A 20,181-nucleotide genomic window follows, 5' to 3' on the forward strand; every position below is an offset into this window, starting at 1 on the left:
TTCATTAGGTGCAGTTTCTGATGAGATATATTAGAAAGCTGCTTATTTTCATACTAGATGGTGGCCCGATTCTAACGCATCGGGTATTCTAGAAAATGTATGTACCATATTTTTCGGACCATAAGACGCACCCCAAATTTAGGGTGAAAATTGCAGAAAAAAATATTTTTTTATAAGATGGGGGTCCGTCTTATTGTCCGAATTTACAGCATCTTACCTGAGGGCTGGCGGTGGCAGAGCAGGGTCACAGGAGGCATGGTGTCGGCAGAGGTGGGGTGATGCGGTACGGCGTGCACCTGAGCAGGGTCCCTTCCTGCTTAGGTGGACGACGCCACGGCCTGGTGCCAATGGGGGGTTGCAGCAGTGGTGTGGCGACGTCAGAGGTGCGGGGATGATGAGCGGTATGGCGTGCGCAGGGTCCCTTCCACAGGTGAGGTGACGCAGCGGCCCGGAATGCAATGTGAGCAGCAGAGCCGAGTTAATCACCGGTTTCTCGGTGGCGGCGGCCATCTTCCTGAGGCCGCGCGTGCGCAGATGGAGTGCTCTGCTTCCCGGGGCTTCAGGAAAATGGGTGCGGGAGGCTGCGCGTGCGCAGATGGAGATCGCAGCGGCCATTTTCCTGAAGCTGAGTTCACAGATTTAGATCTCGGCTTCAGGAAAATGGCCGCCGCGATCTCCGTCTGTGCACGCGCGGCCTCAGGAAGATGGCCGCCGCCACCGATAAACCGGTGATTAACCCGACTCTGCTGCTGACATTGCATTCCGGGCCGCTGCGTCACCTCACCTGTGGAAGGAACCCTGCGTACGCCATACGGCTCATCATCCCCGCACCTCTGCCGCCGCACCTCTGTGTAATAATTATAGGGGATAACTCAGGAGACTCTTTGCGTGGAACAAGACAACTACAGGACACAGTTTTATAAGTGGTAAAGTCTATATTATCACACGGTGATTCAAACAGGTGCAGAGAGAACTCAAGTCCACAACACTTGGTGCAAATAAAAGGTAATAAAAAATGTTCAGAGTCCTGACATTACTCCCTCCTTAGAAGTGGACTCAGGACGATCCTGGACCTGGTTTCTCAGGGAATCTCTGATGAAAACGAGAAATCTTCTGTTGGGCATTGATGTTTTCCACAGGTTCCCAAGAGTCTTCCTCAGGGGGATATCCCTGCCATCTTATCAGATATTGGAGCCGATTCCTGCGAATCCTGGAATCAACAATTTCCTCCACCACAAATTGTTCTTGCCCATCACTCACCACAGGCTGCTGAGGTGGCACAACACGTCCCTGGAAGGTATTAGGAGATACAGGCTTTAGTAAAGATACATGAAAAACTGGGTGTACCTTCATAGTCCTAGGCAGCTTCAGCCGGCAGGCCACAGAACTCACAATACCGTTGATCGTGAAAGGCCCAATGAATTTCTGTCCCAAGTTTTTGTGAAGGAACGTTTGACTTCAGATTCTTAGTTGCTAACCACATGGAATCTCCTACCTTGAACATGGGTGCAGGTTTACGGAATCTATCAGCCGATCTCTAATAACGTTCTTGAGCTGTGGTCAGGGATTCCTTCAGAACCTCCAGATTTTGCCTCATCGCAGTCAGCCTTTCCTCCACTGCCGGAACCGGAGAATTAATTGGAGACCTAGGTAAGATACACGGATGATAACCCAGATTGGCAAAGAAAGGTGTAAATTTAGTGGAGGCGCTCTGAGAATTGTTATATGAAAATTCGGCTAACGGCAGCAACTCCAACCAATTATCCTGGAGCTGGCTGACATAGCATCTTAGATATTGTTCCAGCGTCTGGTTGGTACGCTTAGTCTGACCATTTGTCTGGGGATGGTAAGCGGAAGAGAGACAGACATTAATATTGAGTGCAGAGCAAAACCCCTTCCGGAATCTTGAAGTGAACTGCACTCCACGGTCAGAGATGATCTCATCCGGAATCCCATGCAACCGAAAGACATTCTGTATAACCAAGTTCACTGTATCTTTAGCTGAGGGGAGGCCGATGCACGGAACAAAATGAGCAGCTTTAGTCAGGCGATCAACTACCACCATGATTGTATTCATGCCCCCCGATGAATGCAGCTCCACAATAAAGTCCATTGATATAGACCCCCAAGGGCGGGATGGAACAGGTAATTGTTGTAGAAGACCCGTAGGTGCCACATGAGGAGTCTTGTAACGAGCACATACCTCGCAAGAGAGAACATAGTCCTTGGTATCCTTCAGGCAAGTTGGCCACCAGAAGAATCGGCTCAAGAACTCTTGTGTCTTCTGTACCCCCCTGTGACCAGCCAACTTGGAGTCATGTACCAACTTGAGGATCTGCAGACGGACGACCTCAGGGTCGTAGATACGTCGATCTCTGAACCACATGCCACCCTTAAAGACAAGATTAATATCCACAGGTGGGTTGGCCAGAAATACATCACCGTCATAGGCTTCCCTGCACTCCTTCCACAAGACCTGATCGTGGATAACTCCGATGAAATTGGCATGAGATAGAATGGTCTTGGACAGGGCTCCAGGTACGGAATCCGCAGCATGGATTCGGGATAAAGCATCAGCCTTCCCATTACGAGAACCTGGACGGTACGAGATAACAAAGTTAAATTGATTTAAAAATAAGTTCCAACGAGCCTGATGAGGAGAAAGACATCTAGCGGATCTAAGGAACTCTAAATTACGATGGTCAGTTAGCACTATGATCTGTTGTGCAGCTCCTTGCAGATGATGCCTCCATTCTTTGAAAGCCGCAATAATAGCCAGCAATTCCTTGTCTCCCACGTCGTAATTCTTCTCTGCTGAGGTTAGTCTATGGGAAAAGAAAGCACAAGGATGTAGCAGACCCTTCTCTCCAGTTCTTTGGGAGAGAATAGCCCCCAAAGCATTATCAGAAGCGTCCACCTCCACAATGAAAGAAAGTGTTGGATCTGGGTGTATCAACAGCGGTGCTGATGTGAAACAGATCTTAAGCCGATCAAAAGCTTCTTGAGCCTATGATGACCACTTAAAGGGCTTTTCCTTCTTTGTCAAGGAAGTAATGGGACGGACAATATCAGAAAAATTTCGAATGAAGCGTCTGTAGAAATTTGCAAAACCAATAAAACGTTGGACCTCCTTAACGTTCTTGGGTACCGGCCAGTCAAGGATAGCCTGAATCTTACCAGATTCCATGTTCAGCCCCTGGGGAGAGATGATATAACCTAAGAACTATATCTCAGGACGATGGAACTCGCATTTCTCCGGCTTAATATACAGATGGTTCTCTTTCAGACGTCTTAAAACAGTTTTGACATGTTCTTCATGTTCCTGTAGAGAGTCAGAAAAGATTAGTATATCGTCCAAATAGATCACTACAAACTGGTCCAACAAATCTCTGAAAATGTCATTAGCAAGGTGTTGAAACGTTGCAGGGGCGTTACAAAGCCCGAAGGGCATCACAAGAGATTCAAAGTGTCCATATCGGCATCTGAATGCTGTCTTCCACTCATCCCCTGGACGAATACGCACCAAATTATAAGCCCCACGAAGATCCGGTTTAGAGAACACCTTATAATCGTGGACTCTTTCCAGTAATTCGGGAATCAGAGGCAAAGGGTAACGGTTTCGTACGGTTACCTTATTGAGTTTCCGATAGTCAACACAGGGTCTCAGGGTCCCATCCTTCTTCTTTACAAAAAAGATAGGTGCCCCTGCTGGTGAGGAAGAAGGACGTATGAAGCCTTTGGCCAGATTTTCATCAGTATACTCCTTTAATGCTTGAAGCTCAGGTGCCGCCAAAGGATATACGTTACCAAAAGGAATAGCTGCCCCAGGAAGCAACTCAATGGGACAGTCATAATGCCTGTGTGGAGGAAGCTGATCTGCATTCTTCTTGTCACAGATGTCAGAGAACTCTTTATATGCTGGAGGTAAAGAAAATACTTGTACATGTGGTTCCGTAGCCGTGGACTCAGGGACAGCTTCTGTTAACGCTGAGTTGCTCCTTGTTGGAAAGATAATCTCCTTGGTCTCCCAGTTGATAATTGGGTTCTGAGAACGCAACCAAGGAATGCCTAAAATCACAGGAAAATGAGGAGAAGAAATTAGCAAGAAATAAAGTTGCTCCTGATGATTAGGCTCCAACAAAATTTCAAGGGGTACGGTCTCCTGATCCACAGGCCCAGAGATTAAAGGTGACCCATCCACTGTTTCCATGGTAATTGGAGAGGCTCTTTGCTGAATTTCAATACCATGTTCCTTGGCAAATGCGATATCCATGAAATTGCCACCTGCACCAGAGTCAATCATAGCTGCACTGGAAATCCACTGTCCTGAACACAGGATCTTAATAGGGAGAGAACAGTGAGAGTTCTTTTCCTTAAGCTCCTTGGGGGGTGAAGTCATAGTGAATGGAATACAGCGTTTAAAGGCAGGCTACATTCAGAGATGTCAGATTCATCATCACAGTTATCATACTCCCCTACTGCTGCTAGCACCTTGTTAGGCCGTCTAGGACACTTAGGACAATTGATCAAGAAGTGGTCAGACTGGCCGCAGTAGAAACATAGACTTTCACGAAGGCGATGCTCCCAGCGCTCATTGATCTCACGCCTCTGAACGGAATCAATTTGCATGGGCATCTCCTCCACCTCCCGAGATGTTTTACCTGCAGGCTCTTTGGAAGGAAGGGAAAAGTTAGAAATACGGTTATATGCAGGAAACTTCTCCTGCCTACGCTCAGTAAGGCGAATGTCAATTGCGCACACAATGCTGTATAAATGTCTCTAGCTCTTGTGGTGACTCAGAGCGAGCTAGTTCATCTTTTACAATACTAGACAGACCCCTTTTAAAAATAGGCAATTGTGCATAACTGTCCCAATTGGTATCTACCGCTAATCTCTTGAATTCAGTAGCATACTCAATAACAGAACATTTTGCCTGGCGTAAAGACAATAAAGCAGATTCAGCGGTTGCACGGCGATTAGGATCATCAAACATTAATGCCATAGCGGCCAAGAAATCATCCAAGTTATTTAACCGAGGGTCACGAGACTCAATCATCGGATTCGCCCAGGCGAGGGCTCGTGCGGTCAGCAGCATTATTACACACAATACTTTGGATCTATCATTAGGAAAACGGTCAGCATGCACATCAAAATATAGCATACATTGATTCACAAAGCCACGAAATTTGTCGCGATCACCATTAAATCTGAATGGGGGCAACTTAGGTGGGCTAGCTGGTAGCGGTTGCCCAGAGGGAAAAGTCGCTTGTGCAGCTATTTGCGTGCTTATGTCCTGAAAAGCCCGTCCATACTGGGACTCTATGCCAGCAAGTTTGTTTTCCTGGGCTGCCATGCGGGTGCTTAAGTCCTGCAAAGTCTGTCCAAACACTTGTTGATTGAGTTCAAAGCTTCCAAACTTCTTTTGCAGACCTTCCACATCTTTCTGCAGTGATCTAATTATGGAAAACACCTGCTCTAGTCTGCTTTCTGCAGTCATTGTTCCAGCAGTCTCCTTTTTTTTTAAGGCTAGAGTATCCTGTAATAATTATAGGGGATAACCAGGAGACTCTTGCGTGGAACAAGACAACTATAGGACACAGTTTTATAAGTGGTAAAGTCTATATTATCACACGGTGATTCAAACAGGTGCAGAGAGAACTCAAGTCCACAACACTTGGTGCAAATATCAAATGCAGCTCAGCAGTCTATAGGAAACTTCAGAGGAAAATGCAATCATGCAGAAAGTCTATGAAGCACAATTACTCTTCAGGATACTTGACACGAATAAGTCCTTGCTTAGTCCAAAACACAGATAGATATGCTTATAAGGCAGTTCAAATAATATCTTAGCTCAACTAGGGAGGTCTGGGTAATAGTCTCAGGTTCTTGCAGAGCAGAAACAGCTTACATGTCCAGCAAATGCAGATGGAAGCAAACACGAGCAGCAGATGAAGGAGGATTACTGGAACTGGTGTATGCAGCAGGTACTCAGAGCAGAGTAGCAGGATAACCCCACAGGTTCACAGGAGCAGGTATATAGCCAGGGAGTCACCAGAGGTCAGAAGCTGGATGCAAGGCAGAATACTCTAGCACAGACTGAAGGCTGGGGTGGCGTTTTATAGCAGGAAGACACAGTGCACATGACACCAAAGACGCCATCTTGGAAAAGGGCAGTAATGCACAAAAAGGTAATAAAAAGTGTTCAGAGTCCTGACACTCTGCTGCCGCCGCCACCACACCACTGCGGGTAAGCCTGCATTACGACTATAAGACGCATCCCCTATTTTCCCCCCTTTTTTTTGGGTGGGAAAAGTGTGTCTTGTAGTCCGAAAAATACAAAAAAAAAAATACGGTATGTTTATAGCAGCCACATAGTATATAGCACAGGCCACGTAGTATATAGGAGCCATGTAGTATATAGCAGACAAATACTACGTTGCCTGTGCTATATACTATGTGGCAGCTATATACATACATAGATACATACATATTGTAGAATACCCGGTGCGTTAATACAGGCCACGCAATATATAACAGTGGCCACGCAGTATATAACACAGGCCAAATAGTTTATAACACAGCCCACGCAGTATATAGCAGCCACGTAGTATATAACACTGCCCACGTAGTATATAGCAGCCCACGCGGTATATAATGCAGCCCACGCGGTATATAACGCAGCCCACGTCGTATATAACACTGGCCACGTAGTATATAGCAGCCACGCTGTATATAACGCAGCCCACGCGCTATATAACACTGCCCACATAGTATATAGCACTGCCCACGTAGTATATAGCAGCCCACGCGGTATATAACGCAGCCCACGTAGTATATAACATTGGCCACGTAGTATATAGCTGCCACGCTGTATATAACGCAGCCCACGCGCTATATAAGACTGCCCACGTAGTATATAACACTGGCCACGTAGTATATAGCAGCCACGCTGTATATAACGCAGCCCACGCACTATATAACACTGCCCACGTAGTATATAGCAGTGTGGGCACATATCCATGTTAAAAAAAAAGATAATTAAAACAAAAAATAGTTATATACTCACCCACTGGGATCCAGTGAAGCTGTCCCTATGCGCGCGGCTGCCGCCATCTTCCGTTCCCAGGATGCATTGCGAAATTACCCAGATGACTTAGCGGTCTCGCGAGATCGCTAAGTCTTCTGGGTAATTTCGCAAAGCATCTCTGGTAACAGAAGATGGTGGCAGCTGCGAGCGCATCGGAGGGTGAGTATAGCAGGTTTTTTGTTTTTTTATTATTTTTAACATTAGATCTTTTTACTATTGACGCTGCATAGGCAGCATCAATAGTAAAAAGTTGGGGACACACAGGGTTAATAGCAGCGGTAACGTTACCCACGGCATAGCGCGGTCCGTTGCCGCTGGCATTAACCCTGTGTGAGCGGTGAGTGGAGGGGAGTATGCGGGCGCCGGGCACTGACTGCGGGGAGTATGGAGCAGACGCCGGGCACTGACTGCGGGGAGTATGGAGCGGGCGCCGGGCACTGACTGCAGGGGAGTAGGGGGAGGGACTAATCCGACTGTGCCCGTCGCTGATTGGTTGCGGCAGCCATGACAGGCAGCTGGCGAGACCAATCAGCGACGCAGGATTTCCGTGACGGAAGTTGCAGACAGAAAGACGGAAGTACCCCTTAGACAATTATATATATAGATGTACTATTGATTTATGAAATAAAGAATAACCAACGGTTTCATTTTTAACCAGGGGTGTAACTACAACAGGTGCAGGGGTTGCAATCGCACCCGGGCCCTGGAGCCTAGGGGGCCCTAAAAATCCCTTTGGCCTGTAGAAAAAGACTATTGCTATTAAAGATTTTAAATATTTGGGCGCCCTGTTGGAGCTTTTGCATCGGGGCCCATGAGTTTCAAGTTACGCCACTGTTTTTAACTCTTTGTGCCCCAAATCCCTCTTTTCACTTAATTTCCCGCCTCAAACTCTGTCATGTCGACCTCCCTTTTTATGCCAAGGTCCAGTACGGCCTCTTTGGAAGAACAAAAAAAAATTACTTCCAAAATCATATATGCCAGATCCTAAAACTTCCCCAATAATCATTTGTCCAGGGCTCCCATACACATTAGACCGTCATTATCAGCGGGTTCGGCTGACATTAGTCTAATGTGCATGAGGGGCTGTAGGAGTGTAATCATTATAAAATCTCACATTGTTGCCTTCCAATGAATTTCCCTTTCCTTTTGCCACTGTATAGATGAATTCTCTTTATTAGTAGCAGTCCTGATCAGGCGTTATTGCCCTGCACACTCTGGATATGGCACGTCTTATCTTAGACGAGCCTGATCCGCAGCTCCGGTGACGATACAGGGTTATGGTTGATCTCGGTGAAGGTACAGATGACGGCAGACGTCTCGCTGTCATCATTTCACTGCAGAGGAGGTGAACGTGCTAATATCCTGATCCTGTGCACACAGGCACGTTTGAAGCCGATTTTTTTTGGGCTGCCATATTAGGGGGCACGACAAAGGGGCTGGAGTTTAGGTCCCAGCCAATCCTACCAGTCTTTGCTGCTGAGTTATTACGCAAACACTTGTGGTTTATCTGAACTGGTAAAAACAAATGAGACATGTATTTGGTTACATTGGAAAATAGGAAAAGGCTAAAATAGTCACAGTGGAAAAGTGCAGCCAGTTTGCCAAATCTGCCCCTTGAGGTTTCTGTTGCTGGACATCAATATAACAAGAGATTTAACATGTCTCAGCCATCAGACGGCGATACGTCTCGCTCACGCACATAAGACCTAATAACACTTCCAGGGAATTATGGAATTAGTTACAAACGATCTGGATGGAAATACAGGCAAATGTGAGTCATGTGCGGGGAGCTCTGATCAGGGGCATGGCTTGTGCCGGCTCCAGCACATTCACAGTCCTCACATTGTATAGTATCTAACTTGACAGTTTTTATAATCTATTGATTGTCCACCTGATCACTTAGCTGAGGATGTAGTAGTCTTATGACATCCAGGAGAGATACCAGATATTAGAAGGCAGACGGAAGACACTTTATCACTTCCATCCCCTTTCTTATAAGTGTATCCTGTACTGGAATGTTTTATTTCCCTTTTTTTTATCCCAAAATGGAGAATAACCAGTGGACCAATGTTTATAGAGATAGTTGTATATTCTGCAGCATTGTACACAGTGGTTAATCAGTCTCAGGAGCTTACAATTTAGTTTTCTTATTCTAGGGTTCATTTTGTAAGGAGACTACTAATCTATTAGCATTTTTTGGGGAAGCGTAGGGGGAAGGGGTACAAAGGAGAACATACAAACTACATGTTTATTTGGATTTGAACTAAAAAGCCCCCATTTATGGATGTCGATATGGATGTAACAACCAGACTCTATGTAAATTCTGTGTGCTTATTCTGGATGCACTTGGTTACAGCAGATATTCTTTTATTGATTTATTATCCATTTATTATGTTAGGCTACGTTCACACTTCCGTATTGACAATACATTACTCCATTTGTCAGTTCCTAAAAGTGGAACAGAAACATGGAGTAATGTAAAAAAAAAAAAAAGATCTGTTGCGTAACTGATGCAAACAGAAGCAGTGGGGCCCCCTTGATTATTATAGCGTGTATCTGGGTTCCGCTATGTGTCAGGTTTTAGAATGGAAGAAACAGATCTACAAGCTGTATTTTTTTATTATTGTAAAATTTGGTACATAATGGTACCCAAATGGACCCCATATTAACAAATGGGGTCTATCTGCTCCCATTTTTATCATTTATATAGTTAAATTGAATCTGTCAGCAGGTTTTTGCTATGTAATCTGCAGACAGCATAATGTAGGGGCTGAGACACAGATTTCAGGGATGTGTCACTTATTAGGCTATGTGCTACTGTTTCCATACAATGTTTTATCAATGCCCAGGCTAGTGCCCTTGTGCCAAGTGGTCTGACCGCACCCCCTCCTCTGATAAGCAGCTCACTGTCAATAGACAATGTACACAGACAGCTGTGGTGTGGGCAGCTTTCTGAGCTCTGCTACAGCTACAAACAACTGCGGCACCCAGTAACCTAAATGACACATTGCTGGAATCAGGGTCTCTTTTCCTACCATATGCTGCTTTCAGGTTTGATAACAAAAACCTGATGACAGATTCACTTTTTAAAAGTGTGAACTTATCTTTATAAAGTGAAAAATGTTGCAAAAAAAAGTTTTGCCTTCTTTACTGAATAATGAAGTTTAATTCTGTATGAATTTTAAAGGATGTTAAACAGAATGTCATTTATTGTAATTTTGATACACTAAAATAGTTTTATGTTACTGATATCTGGACTTATTTCTCCTTATACCAGGATCATTGAATTCAGAAGGCCAGTAAAACTTAAGGATGTGCTGCAGAAAGTTACTGATGTGTTTGGCCAAACATTGGACTTGCACTATGCAAACAATGAGGTAATGCCGGCTTTGTTTTGATAGATTCGTGCGTCCCAGAACGCTTATTATGTGATGACTTCATGCTCTGCGTTAATGCTGCAGGGCTAGCATACTGTCATCACATTGTATCACCCCAGAGAGGCACTAAGGAGAGATCTGGCGCAGCTGGTTTATCGGACTACATGGACTTCATTTTTGGACCTCTTGGTGCTAATTTTATGTGAGAATTTTTTTAGTGCATTTTTCTGGTGATTGGAGGTCTAATAAGAAGCTCTTATATTAATAAAAATCCAAGTATTACTAGTTTTTAATACGCTCATTAAAAATCCTTACCGTTTTAGCTTTCCCTGTAGACGCCATGTTTCTCTGCCTTCAGTTTCCTTGTAGATCAAAGGCACATGATCTACCCTGGCCTGTTTCCTCTAATAATGATGTGTACATGTGCAGGGTCTGGTGCTGTATCTAAACTGCGCATGCGCAGAGAGCGGAGACTGCGTATGCTCATTGTCTTATTAGGGTTGAACAATTAATATAAATGTTCAATTCTCTAGTTGCCTACTCCTGGCCTAATGGATATTGATCATGTGCACTAAAGAAATACACCAGACACAGTCAGCTGTAACTCTCCTTGATCAATGTGTGGCTCAGCTCCAAGAAGAGATTTATTAGTCAAACACAATGTTATATATCTCCTGTAAGGGGGCTCGGTTAGCTCTAAAATGGGAGTGATCGGATGTATTCCATTGGTTAGTGGGTTGGGCATGAGCAAGTCCATGGGCGGATCCATGAGGTCATCAAGGTGGGTTGGTCCGTGAGGTCATCAGGGTGGGCGTCGCTGTGGGTGGATCCATGAGGTCATCAGGATGGGCGTCATCTTGGATACCAGACCATGCGGCATGCTAAAACAGGAAATGGCGGCCATCTTCAGTGTCTTCATTGTTCATCTTGGATACCAGAGCACATGGCTCTGGTATAGGAGATGGCAGCCATCTTAAGTGTCTTACTTTGTCTGAGGAAAACTTATGTAAGGTTAAACAATACATGTTATAGGTTGCTTCCCTCAATTACCTTATGTGTTGAGGTTAATTAAGTATTTGATCTTATGGCTCTCCTCAACAGTCTCATCCACATTGGCTGTCCATGTACATGGTGTGGGTGGGCAATGCTGGGATCAACAAGGTGGATTATGCGGGTACATAAGAATCAGGGGGAAATGTAATGCCGGGCTCAATACAGGTCCACAAATCAGATGTTAAAGAAAAAGAAAGTGAGCTACGTTTGTTTTTTTTAAATTGTAAGATGTCTGAATGGGCAAGCACTTGGCACATGAGGTTTAATGTAGATAAATGTAGAGTAATGCACCTAGGACGGAGTAATCCTATTTGCTGCATATACATTAAATGGGAATATACTCGAAACTACAGAACTGGAGGAGGACCTGGGTATTCTGGTTACAAGTAAGCTGAGCAGCAGAACTCAATGTCAGGCAGCAGCCACAAGAGCAAACAAGATTTTAGGTGTGATACGTAGCATAGATTTACCATTGCGACCAAGTTGTTTGATATAAATCCCATGATGCACCTATTATGCAATTCAAGTCTCGCAAGTTTGTTATTGTACCCTAGATGTTCATGCAAGGTGTGCAAGTTTCACACTGAGATCCATGAGATGCAGTAATATGCAGATGGTGGTGTCTGCTGTGCACCCAAAAGTCCAAGTGATGTGAGCCACATAGACGTCCTGGGACACTGATCATTCAGGAGTGCCCCATTCATCCACAATACTGGCCGTTACACGATGGTCGATCTGCTGTAATATCAGCCACATCTGAGTAATACAGTGCTCTCTGCCATCACCTCCAGCAGGTTTTTAGAATTAGTTAATGTCAAAGAGGCGGTATTTACACTAGCTGATGGCGCAAAAAAATCACAGAGAAAAAAGCAGAGATGATTACCTGCTGAAGCCTCCAAACAAATGCTCTAGCAGGGCGCATCGGACCCGATTAATGATGGCAAAAACACAGGTGCAAAAAATACTGATAAAACAACCACTTTCAATCCAGTGTTGGCTGTTTGGCATTGGTGCACAAAAAGATAAGCGATAATAGTCTGTATGTGGCATTGTTCACACAGGCAATGCAGAGCATCTGGTTTACAGCCTATTACTAACGCACATACAGGCGGGCTGCCCAGTGCTACAAAATGCATGCTGTGTGAATAGAGGCCTACAGTTTACAGAGCCAACTTGGACCGACTGCGCCCTGCAAGATAAAGTGCAAAAAAAAAACACATATCAATGTATGTAAGGTATTAGTTTATATTGGGGCCTCAATACGTAAGCTGGCAACCCGCGTCAAGGGTCCTTACATTTTGCCAGTCCTAAAGCGAAACATTGAGTAAAAGCTCACAGACACAAAAAGAGGACTTAAAAATCCTCCAGAAAATTGAAAAAAATCACAGAGAAAAAAGCAGAGATGATTACCTGCTGAAGCCTCCAAACAAATGCACTAGCAGGGCGCAGCGGACCCGATTAATGATGGCAAAAACACAGGTGCAAAAATTACCGATGAAACAACCACTTTCAATCCAGTGTTGGCTGTTTGGCATTAGTTGATGGCGGCCATTAAACAACAACCTACCAATCCGCTAGAAGCCAATTCGCGGTCATTTAAAAGCCTGTTTAGACAAGACGAGCGCAGAGAAATCCACATTTTTCTTAATATGTATATGAGCTGTTAATATCTATGGGCCGGACATAGATCTCCCTGAGAATCTGCCTCCAGAGATTATTTTAAATTAAAGGGGGTGTTACCAGTGTGAGACATGTAATGACTGACAGTCTGCTCTTCTGATCATTGTCTCTCGCTGGTAACACCCCCTTTTATTTAAAATAAGCCCATAGATCTTCACATCCCGTGTATGTATTAAGAAAAACGTGGATTTCCCTAGAATAAGATATCAGATTGCAGATATCAAGGTATCATTTTATTCAGCTTTCTATGTCCTACATTACCATATCGATGGGTCATGGTGGGTTATCCTACTGACAGATGCCCTTTAAGCCTTCACTACTGTAACATGAGACCTATTTTACCAGTTTGTTTGTTTTTTTCTGGCAAAAATATGACTTGAGGTCACAATGCTCCTATTGCCCACTTATAGATTAAGATCTATTTCCTATATTCAGGTATGATCTGGTAGTTGGATATTTATTGATGTGATGGACATGATTAAATAATGGTGCTATAATATCAGCACAAGTCCCACAAGATATAGCCTTTCCTACCATGTGCAGTCGTAGTCCTGATCTCAGCATTTGTGTTAGATGAGGACCCCACTAACACCTAATGTTCCTCTTGTCCTGTTATTGAACTCAACTATAAAGAGAACCTGTCCGGTCAGATAACACTATTAATGCAGACATATGCCCGAAATCATCAAAGCTTTTGTGCCCAAAAAGTCGCATAAAAGCTTTGAAAAGGCATAAAATTTTGCAGCGATCACCATTCTCAAGCCAGTTTCTTCCTGCTTTGCTGAAATGGCCGGAATTGGGGTGTGACGCCACTGTAGCTGCTCTGGGTACCCCTGCATTACTGAAAGCCGCCGGATCCTGGATGAAATAAAGTTCATTTTTTCCTGAGTGCCGCACTTTCAGAACAGTGGCTGGGCATTTCCATAATGCTATTAACCTGCATATTAACTCTATAATTGCTGATTTATAGTGTTATCAGACCTGACAGGCTTGAAATGCGACCACATACATCAACTTTTTGGTGCCAAACAATGGAGTAAACTACTAGATGGTTCTGCAAAGAGTTTGTATGTCTGCAAAGAGTTTGTATGTTCTCTCCGTGTTTGCGTGGGTTTCCTCCGGGTACTCCGGTTTCCTCCCACATTCCAAAGACATACTGTTAGGGAATTTAGATTGTGAGTCCCAACTGGGACAGCGATGATAATGTGTGCAACCTGTAAAGCACTGCGGAATATGTTAGCGCTATATAAAAATAAAGATTATTATTATCATTATTAGAGTTAGAATATCAAGTTCATAGTGTCTGCATACCAGATAGAATTTGGAAATCTGCCCCACAATGTATATTATCTAAAAATAATAAAAATTTGTAATATGTTCTGTTCCATTTGCAGTTAATTGTACCCCTGAAGTATCAGGATGACCTGGATAAAGCCATAGAACACATGGATATGAATCCCTCTCACAAGAGCTTGAAGATATTAGCAAAAGCACCAATTAAGAGTATAGTAAGTAAAGTCCCGTCTGTCATTACCATTTAATCTTTTGTTAGAATCTTGAAATTTAATTTGGTTATTTCTGACTTTTATATCCGGTTTTGCAAAAGTTGGATAACAACTAGGATGGACGCCATTGCTTAAAACTCCAAGGAACTAATGTCCTAATGAAAATGTCTTTTACTTATTCCATAACTTCCAGTTTCTACAACCTGTGGGACCAAAGCATCATCACGACATGAAGTTGTCAAGGTCCATGGGAGACATTCTGGGTTCCCTGTATAAGGATGCTGGAAAGGCAAGGAAGCGTTCAACCGGTAAAAACCCCCATCTTTTCACACTTGAAGCATTCATTATCTAACCATCTATCTGTCTATCTTTTAAAGTGCTTGGCATAAATTAGTACATTCCCTTTGAAAAGTGAGATTTTAATCAATACCTCACTGAATACAAGAACAATTTCCAAAATTTTGACAAGACTGTGTTTCATAGAACATTTTTTAGTCAATAACATGAAAGTAAGATTACTCATATAACTTTTAGTGATGAGCGAATATACTCGTTACTCGAGATTTCTCGAGCATGCTTGGGGGTCCTCCGAGTATTTTTTAGTGCTCGGAGATTTAGTTTTTATTGCTGCAGCTGAATGATTTACATCTGTTAGCCAGCTTAAGTACATGTGGGGGTTGCCTGGTTGCTAGGGAATCTCCACATGTAATCAAGCTGGCTAACAGATGTAAATCATTCAGCTGCGGCAAGAAAAACTAAATCTCCGAGCACTAAAAAATACTCGGAGGACCCCCAAGCATGCTCGAGAAATCTCGAGTAACAAGTATATTCGCTCATTACTAATAACTTTCAATACAAAATCTTCAGTTTTACTCAAACTAGTTTCTGCAAAAGTGAATTCACCCCACATAAAAATACTATAATATTTTGTATGACCTCCATGATTTTTAAGGACATCACCAAGTCTTCTGGGCATGGAATATACAAGTTGGTGACATACTGCAACATCTATGGTTTTTCCATTCTTCAAGAATAATCTTTTTTAGAGCCTGGGTGCTGGATGGAGGGTGATGCTCAACTTGTCTCTTTAGAATTCCCCATAGGTGTTGACTTCAGATCAAGAGATATACTTGCCCACAAAATCACTTTCACCCTGTCTTTCTTCAGGAGTGCAACAGATCATTGTTGTGTTGTGGATCATTGGAAAAGTGCACATCTACCAAGGGTACAGAGTGATGGCAAAATCTTGTCTTTCAATATAGAGTAGTACATCTGTGAATTCATTATACTATTAATAAAATGTAACTCCCCAACACCAGCAACATTCAGGAAGCCCACATAAGCACATTCCTACCACCATGTTTCACTGTAGGCACCATGCATTTTTCTGCATTTTTTTTCTCCCCAACACTAGTGCTTCACTGATGCACTGCTCTATAAAAGCAGATGCTATCATCACTTTGTGCCCTTGGCAGAAGTGCATTTTTTCCAACATGAATAATCCAAAATACACATTTGTTCTGATGAAGAACAGGTTGAAAGTGATTCAGTGGCCAAGTATATCTCATGATCTGAAACCAACAGAACACCTATGGAGAATTCTGAATTCTGTATTCCCCAATCGATCTTTCTTATAGCAAGTCAAGTTTTCGAACAGCCTTCCTAAGTCCTTGCCCTGTCAAGTGATGTAATAGGTCTTGCATCACTGATGAATAATCCATCAATGCTGCTGAAAAGCAAACATTTGTGCATTTCATTCATTGCACTGCTAGTCTGACATGGCAACTTTCAACAAGTAACAACCACACAGCATTGCATAAGGATTTCCCAACCTTGGGGAAACTATCTAGGCCACTTGGTTTTTGTTGTGATAAATCGATCAATAGACTCATAGTCTGTGTATCTTCATAGTCTCTGTTGAATTCTTTTCCTCAGTAAACTTTTGTTTACTTTACTGTTTCATCATCTAAAATATAAATGACTCAGGTTAATCTAGTTTTTATTTTATTTAAAGAGGTCTTGTCATATCTGTTTTAGGAAGTACTTGTCTTCCCCATGCAATAACAATTCTGGAGAACTCGTACACTTCCTCTGTTATACTATTAGAAGAACTTCATGATAACAAAATTACTACTAGGTGGTGTTACCATTTCTCTTGTTGTAGGTTTGTGTCCTTACCCTGATTACAGTGATTGTACAGTTGGATAGTCCCTAAACTGGTGACACCTATTAAAGGGTTATACCTTATCTCTAGAACTTATCACCTATTGCTGATGATTGGGGGTCTGGTCACTGGGATCCCCACTGACCCCAAGAATGAGGTTTGAAATGCCTTATCTGATCTGAATAGAGTGGTGTCCAGACATGTGCACCACTCATTCTCTATGTGACTTCCGGAAAGAGCCAAGTGCTGCCCTTGGCTATCACCAGTAGTCCTATAGAGAATGAATGGCGCCATGGTGCACATATTCAGGCATGGCTCCATTCAGATAGGCCATTTCAAAGCTCCATTCTCAGGATCAGTAGTGGGACCCACATCAATCAGCAAGTTGTCTCCTATTATAAAGATAATTTTTGAAGGTGAAAATAACCCATTAAGTAACACATAACAGAGGGACAGCACAACAGAGAGTTCCACATTAAAACTCCCCATGATTGCTATTTTATGGAAGACACAAGTATTTACTAAGACAGACATATTAGAAGAGCTGACGGGTCCTTTATAAGGGGGTTTATTAGGACAACAGGCTCCCAGAGGGTCAAGTTGCTCTTTTTTTATGTTTCCTCAGGGTCTTTACACACTGGGCGCAGCTCTCCTCCTCCTGGAAGTGTCCCCGATGAACAGCAGCAAATTGCTCGCCAGAAATCTATAACTAGCATTAACAGTGAGGGAGAATTCATACCTGAGGTAACACACATTGCTGTTTTATATGATGTAAAGCATAATCAGATTTGTAAGAAATAACTTTAACCCTTTCCTGACATGTGATGCACATGTATGTGACTTATTGGTTGTGGCTGTATGCAGCGGGCTCAGGAGCTGGGCCCACTCCATACACTGCAGGTACCAACTGCTTTATACAGCTAGAATCTGCCTCTAATAGCAGCAACCAGAGCTAGCTCCAATCACTGCTGGTTAGATACTGCTGTCATTCTCCGATAATGGCATTTAAGAGATTCGATTTGATGGGTGGGGCAGTTTTATTGCCGATTCCCCCTCCTCTTCCCATGATTGCAACAAAGGAAGATAATAAGATTACCATGGTAGCCAATGGCTTACGGAAGGCCCCCCATCACTGCTATCTTTTTACTACAGTGGTGATGTGCAAGTCAGTAGTGCTTCAGTCATTCTTGGCAGGGTTACTCCAGTCAGAGTAGTGTAGGGGTCTGTTAGTCACCGCTTGCTGCATAGTGTCTGCGGCTATAATCACTCACCTGCCTATTGATTGGCAGCCTTTCATTGTTCCAGGGAGAGATTACAGAGCATTCACTGTATAGTGAGCAGTGACTGTAACCGCAACCTGCGCCGACCTAAAACATTGCGTAGAAACAGACAGGGAAATGTTTTACCTCACAGAAATAATCAGCTGTGATCCCGGCAGCACGGTCGCTCAGTGGTTAGCACTGTTGGTCTGCAGCGCTGGGGTCCTGGGTTCAAATCCCACCAAGGACAACATCTGCAAGGAGTTTGTATGTTCTCCACGTGTTTGCGTGGGTTTCCTTTGGGTTCTCTGGGTTCCTCCCACACTACAAAGACATACTGATAGGGAATGTAGATTTTGAGCCCCATTGGGGACAGTGATGATAATATCAGTAAAGCGCTGCGGAATAAGCAATGCATAATAAATAATGCCGTGCTGTCCTGTCTGTATCCTCTTTTTTTGCTTCCTCCCCTGCCCAGGAGCTGTGGTATGATCAGACCATGTTCCTGCACAGTTAGACACTGCCATTACACAGTACACAGCAGGGACACATTTATAGGATTATCTCAGCACAGGAACCTTTTTTTTATTATTCCAAATCCATTGAATAAAAATGACGGTACTTTGTTAGTGGGACAACCCCTTTAATTTTCTCCTTGTAGCCGCTGCTCCAGTCATCAGCTAAATGGTAAATACCTGCAAATTAGTACTATAAATCGTGTCTTTAGAGGTGACCGATTCCCTTGTATTACTGGGTTTATGACTCGGGGGATGTTTCTTTCTTGTCTTGTGGTATTCGTTGCTATTTTTTGCACCAATTTTTTCAGAATGGCACACACAGGCTGATGAGTTTTATACCAAATCAAAGATACGGTACTTCTTTTTTTGTTTTTTATTTTTTTTGTGCCTTTTTTAAGCAAAAATAAAAGGTGCAGAATTCTTTATAATTGCACACATTAGTTTTCAATGCACAAAAATAAAATTATACATTTGTAGTCTACTAGGATATGAGCTTACAATTTTGCAAAGATTTTGTGGCATTTTGAAAAGTCACAAATGATGAATTGGGTTAAAACATCTGAATAAATCAATCTCACGTTGTCAAACAACGAAGGACACAGACAAAACCAAGTAAAAATTTATATAAAAAAGGCTCAAATTGACTAATATAACATTAGTCACTATTAAAACCATTTGTACTCCAGAATAAAAGGTGTACATAATGTCTTTTTTTGTATTTTACTCTATTTCTGTAGGTTCTGGATCCTTTCATCAGCCCAAATGGTTCTTTATCAAGTAGCTGTCAGTCACTAGATCAATCGTTGGACAGGTATGAAGGTCACGCTTTTATGTAAATTGCATATTACCTGAGACCACAAAGGTCTGCACAACAAATAATGTTCTATTTGTTTTTTTTATTTATTTTTTAGCAAAAAAAAAACCCTTTATTTAGGATAGATGTGGGATAGACATTGTATTGATCAAAGAAGTCACATTTTGATGAATACAGACTTAGTAAAAGGATGAATACAGACTTAGTAAAAGAGAGAAATTGTTCGAAATAATGTTGTTTAATAACATATATAACATATTTCAAGTTATTTATAACATATTTCAAGATACAAATCCTCTATGTTGGTTCTACCCATAAAGAGGATGATGTTCACGCTGCCACTTCAGATGAGTCGGGCTCCGACTACACACATCAAAAATATCAGCTGATATAGGATTTATTTGTAAATTACCATACCCAATCTGCAGCTTAGCGTAAAATGGCTTTAATTTACCAAAGAAGGTTTTTCTGTCTTGATTGATTGGTTAAGATCTAAGGAACACTAAAGTTTTATATTAAATTTCCCTTTGAAGTTTTCAGGAGAGGTCCATTGAGAGTTGACATATCATGATGTTGGGCAGTATGTTCCTAACATTTCAACTAGAACCGTACTCCTGCTGTCATGAGAATTTTAATTGTCTCATTAAACATTATTGGACATGGGGTGTACTTAAAATTGGCATGACATAATGAGTGTGTCACGAACCCGGGGTGTACCTGCCGC

General features: G+C 42.8%; 1 protein-coding gene across 4 annotated transcripts in view; it reads left to right on the top strand.

The window, feature by feature from the left end:
- Positions 1-20,181, top strand: part of LOC143781825 (mitogen-activated protein kinase kinase kinase 3-like) — a 155,156-nt gene that overhangs the window by 97,244 nt on the left and 37,731 nt on the right. For all 4 annotated transcript variants that reach the window (XM_077268699.1, XM_077268698.1, XM_077268700.1 and 1 more), the window contains 5 exons: positions 10,365-10,464; positions 14,592-14,705; positions 14,896-15,010; positions 17,492-17,610; positions 19,381-19,454. In XM_077268699.1, coding sequence (XP_077124814.1) covers positions 10,365-10,464; positions 14,592-14,705; positions 14,896-15,010; positions 17,492-17,610; positions 19,381-19,454 — 522 coding nt within the window. The remainder of the gene's footprint in view (positions 1-10,364; positions 10,465-14,591; positions 14,706-14,895; positions 15,011-17,491; positions 17,611-19,380; positions 19,455-20,181) is intronic.

This window comes from Ranitomeya variabilis, chromosome 6 (genome assembly GCF_051348905.1).
Source record: "Ranitomeya variabilis isolate aRanVar5 chromosome 6, aRanVar5.hap1, whole genome shotgun sequence".
NCBI classification, from domain to species: Eukaryota; Metazoa; Chordata; class Amphibia; order Anura; family Dendrobatidae; genus Ranitomeya; species Ranitomeya variabilis.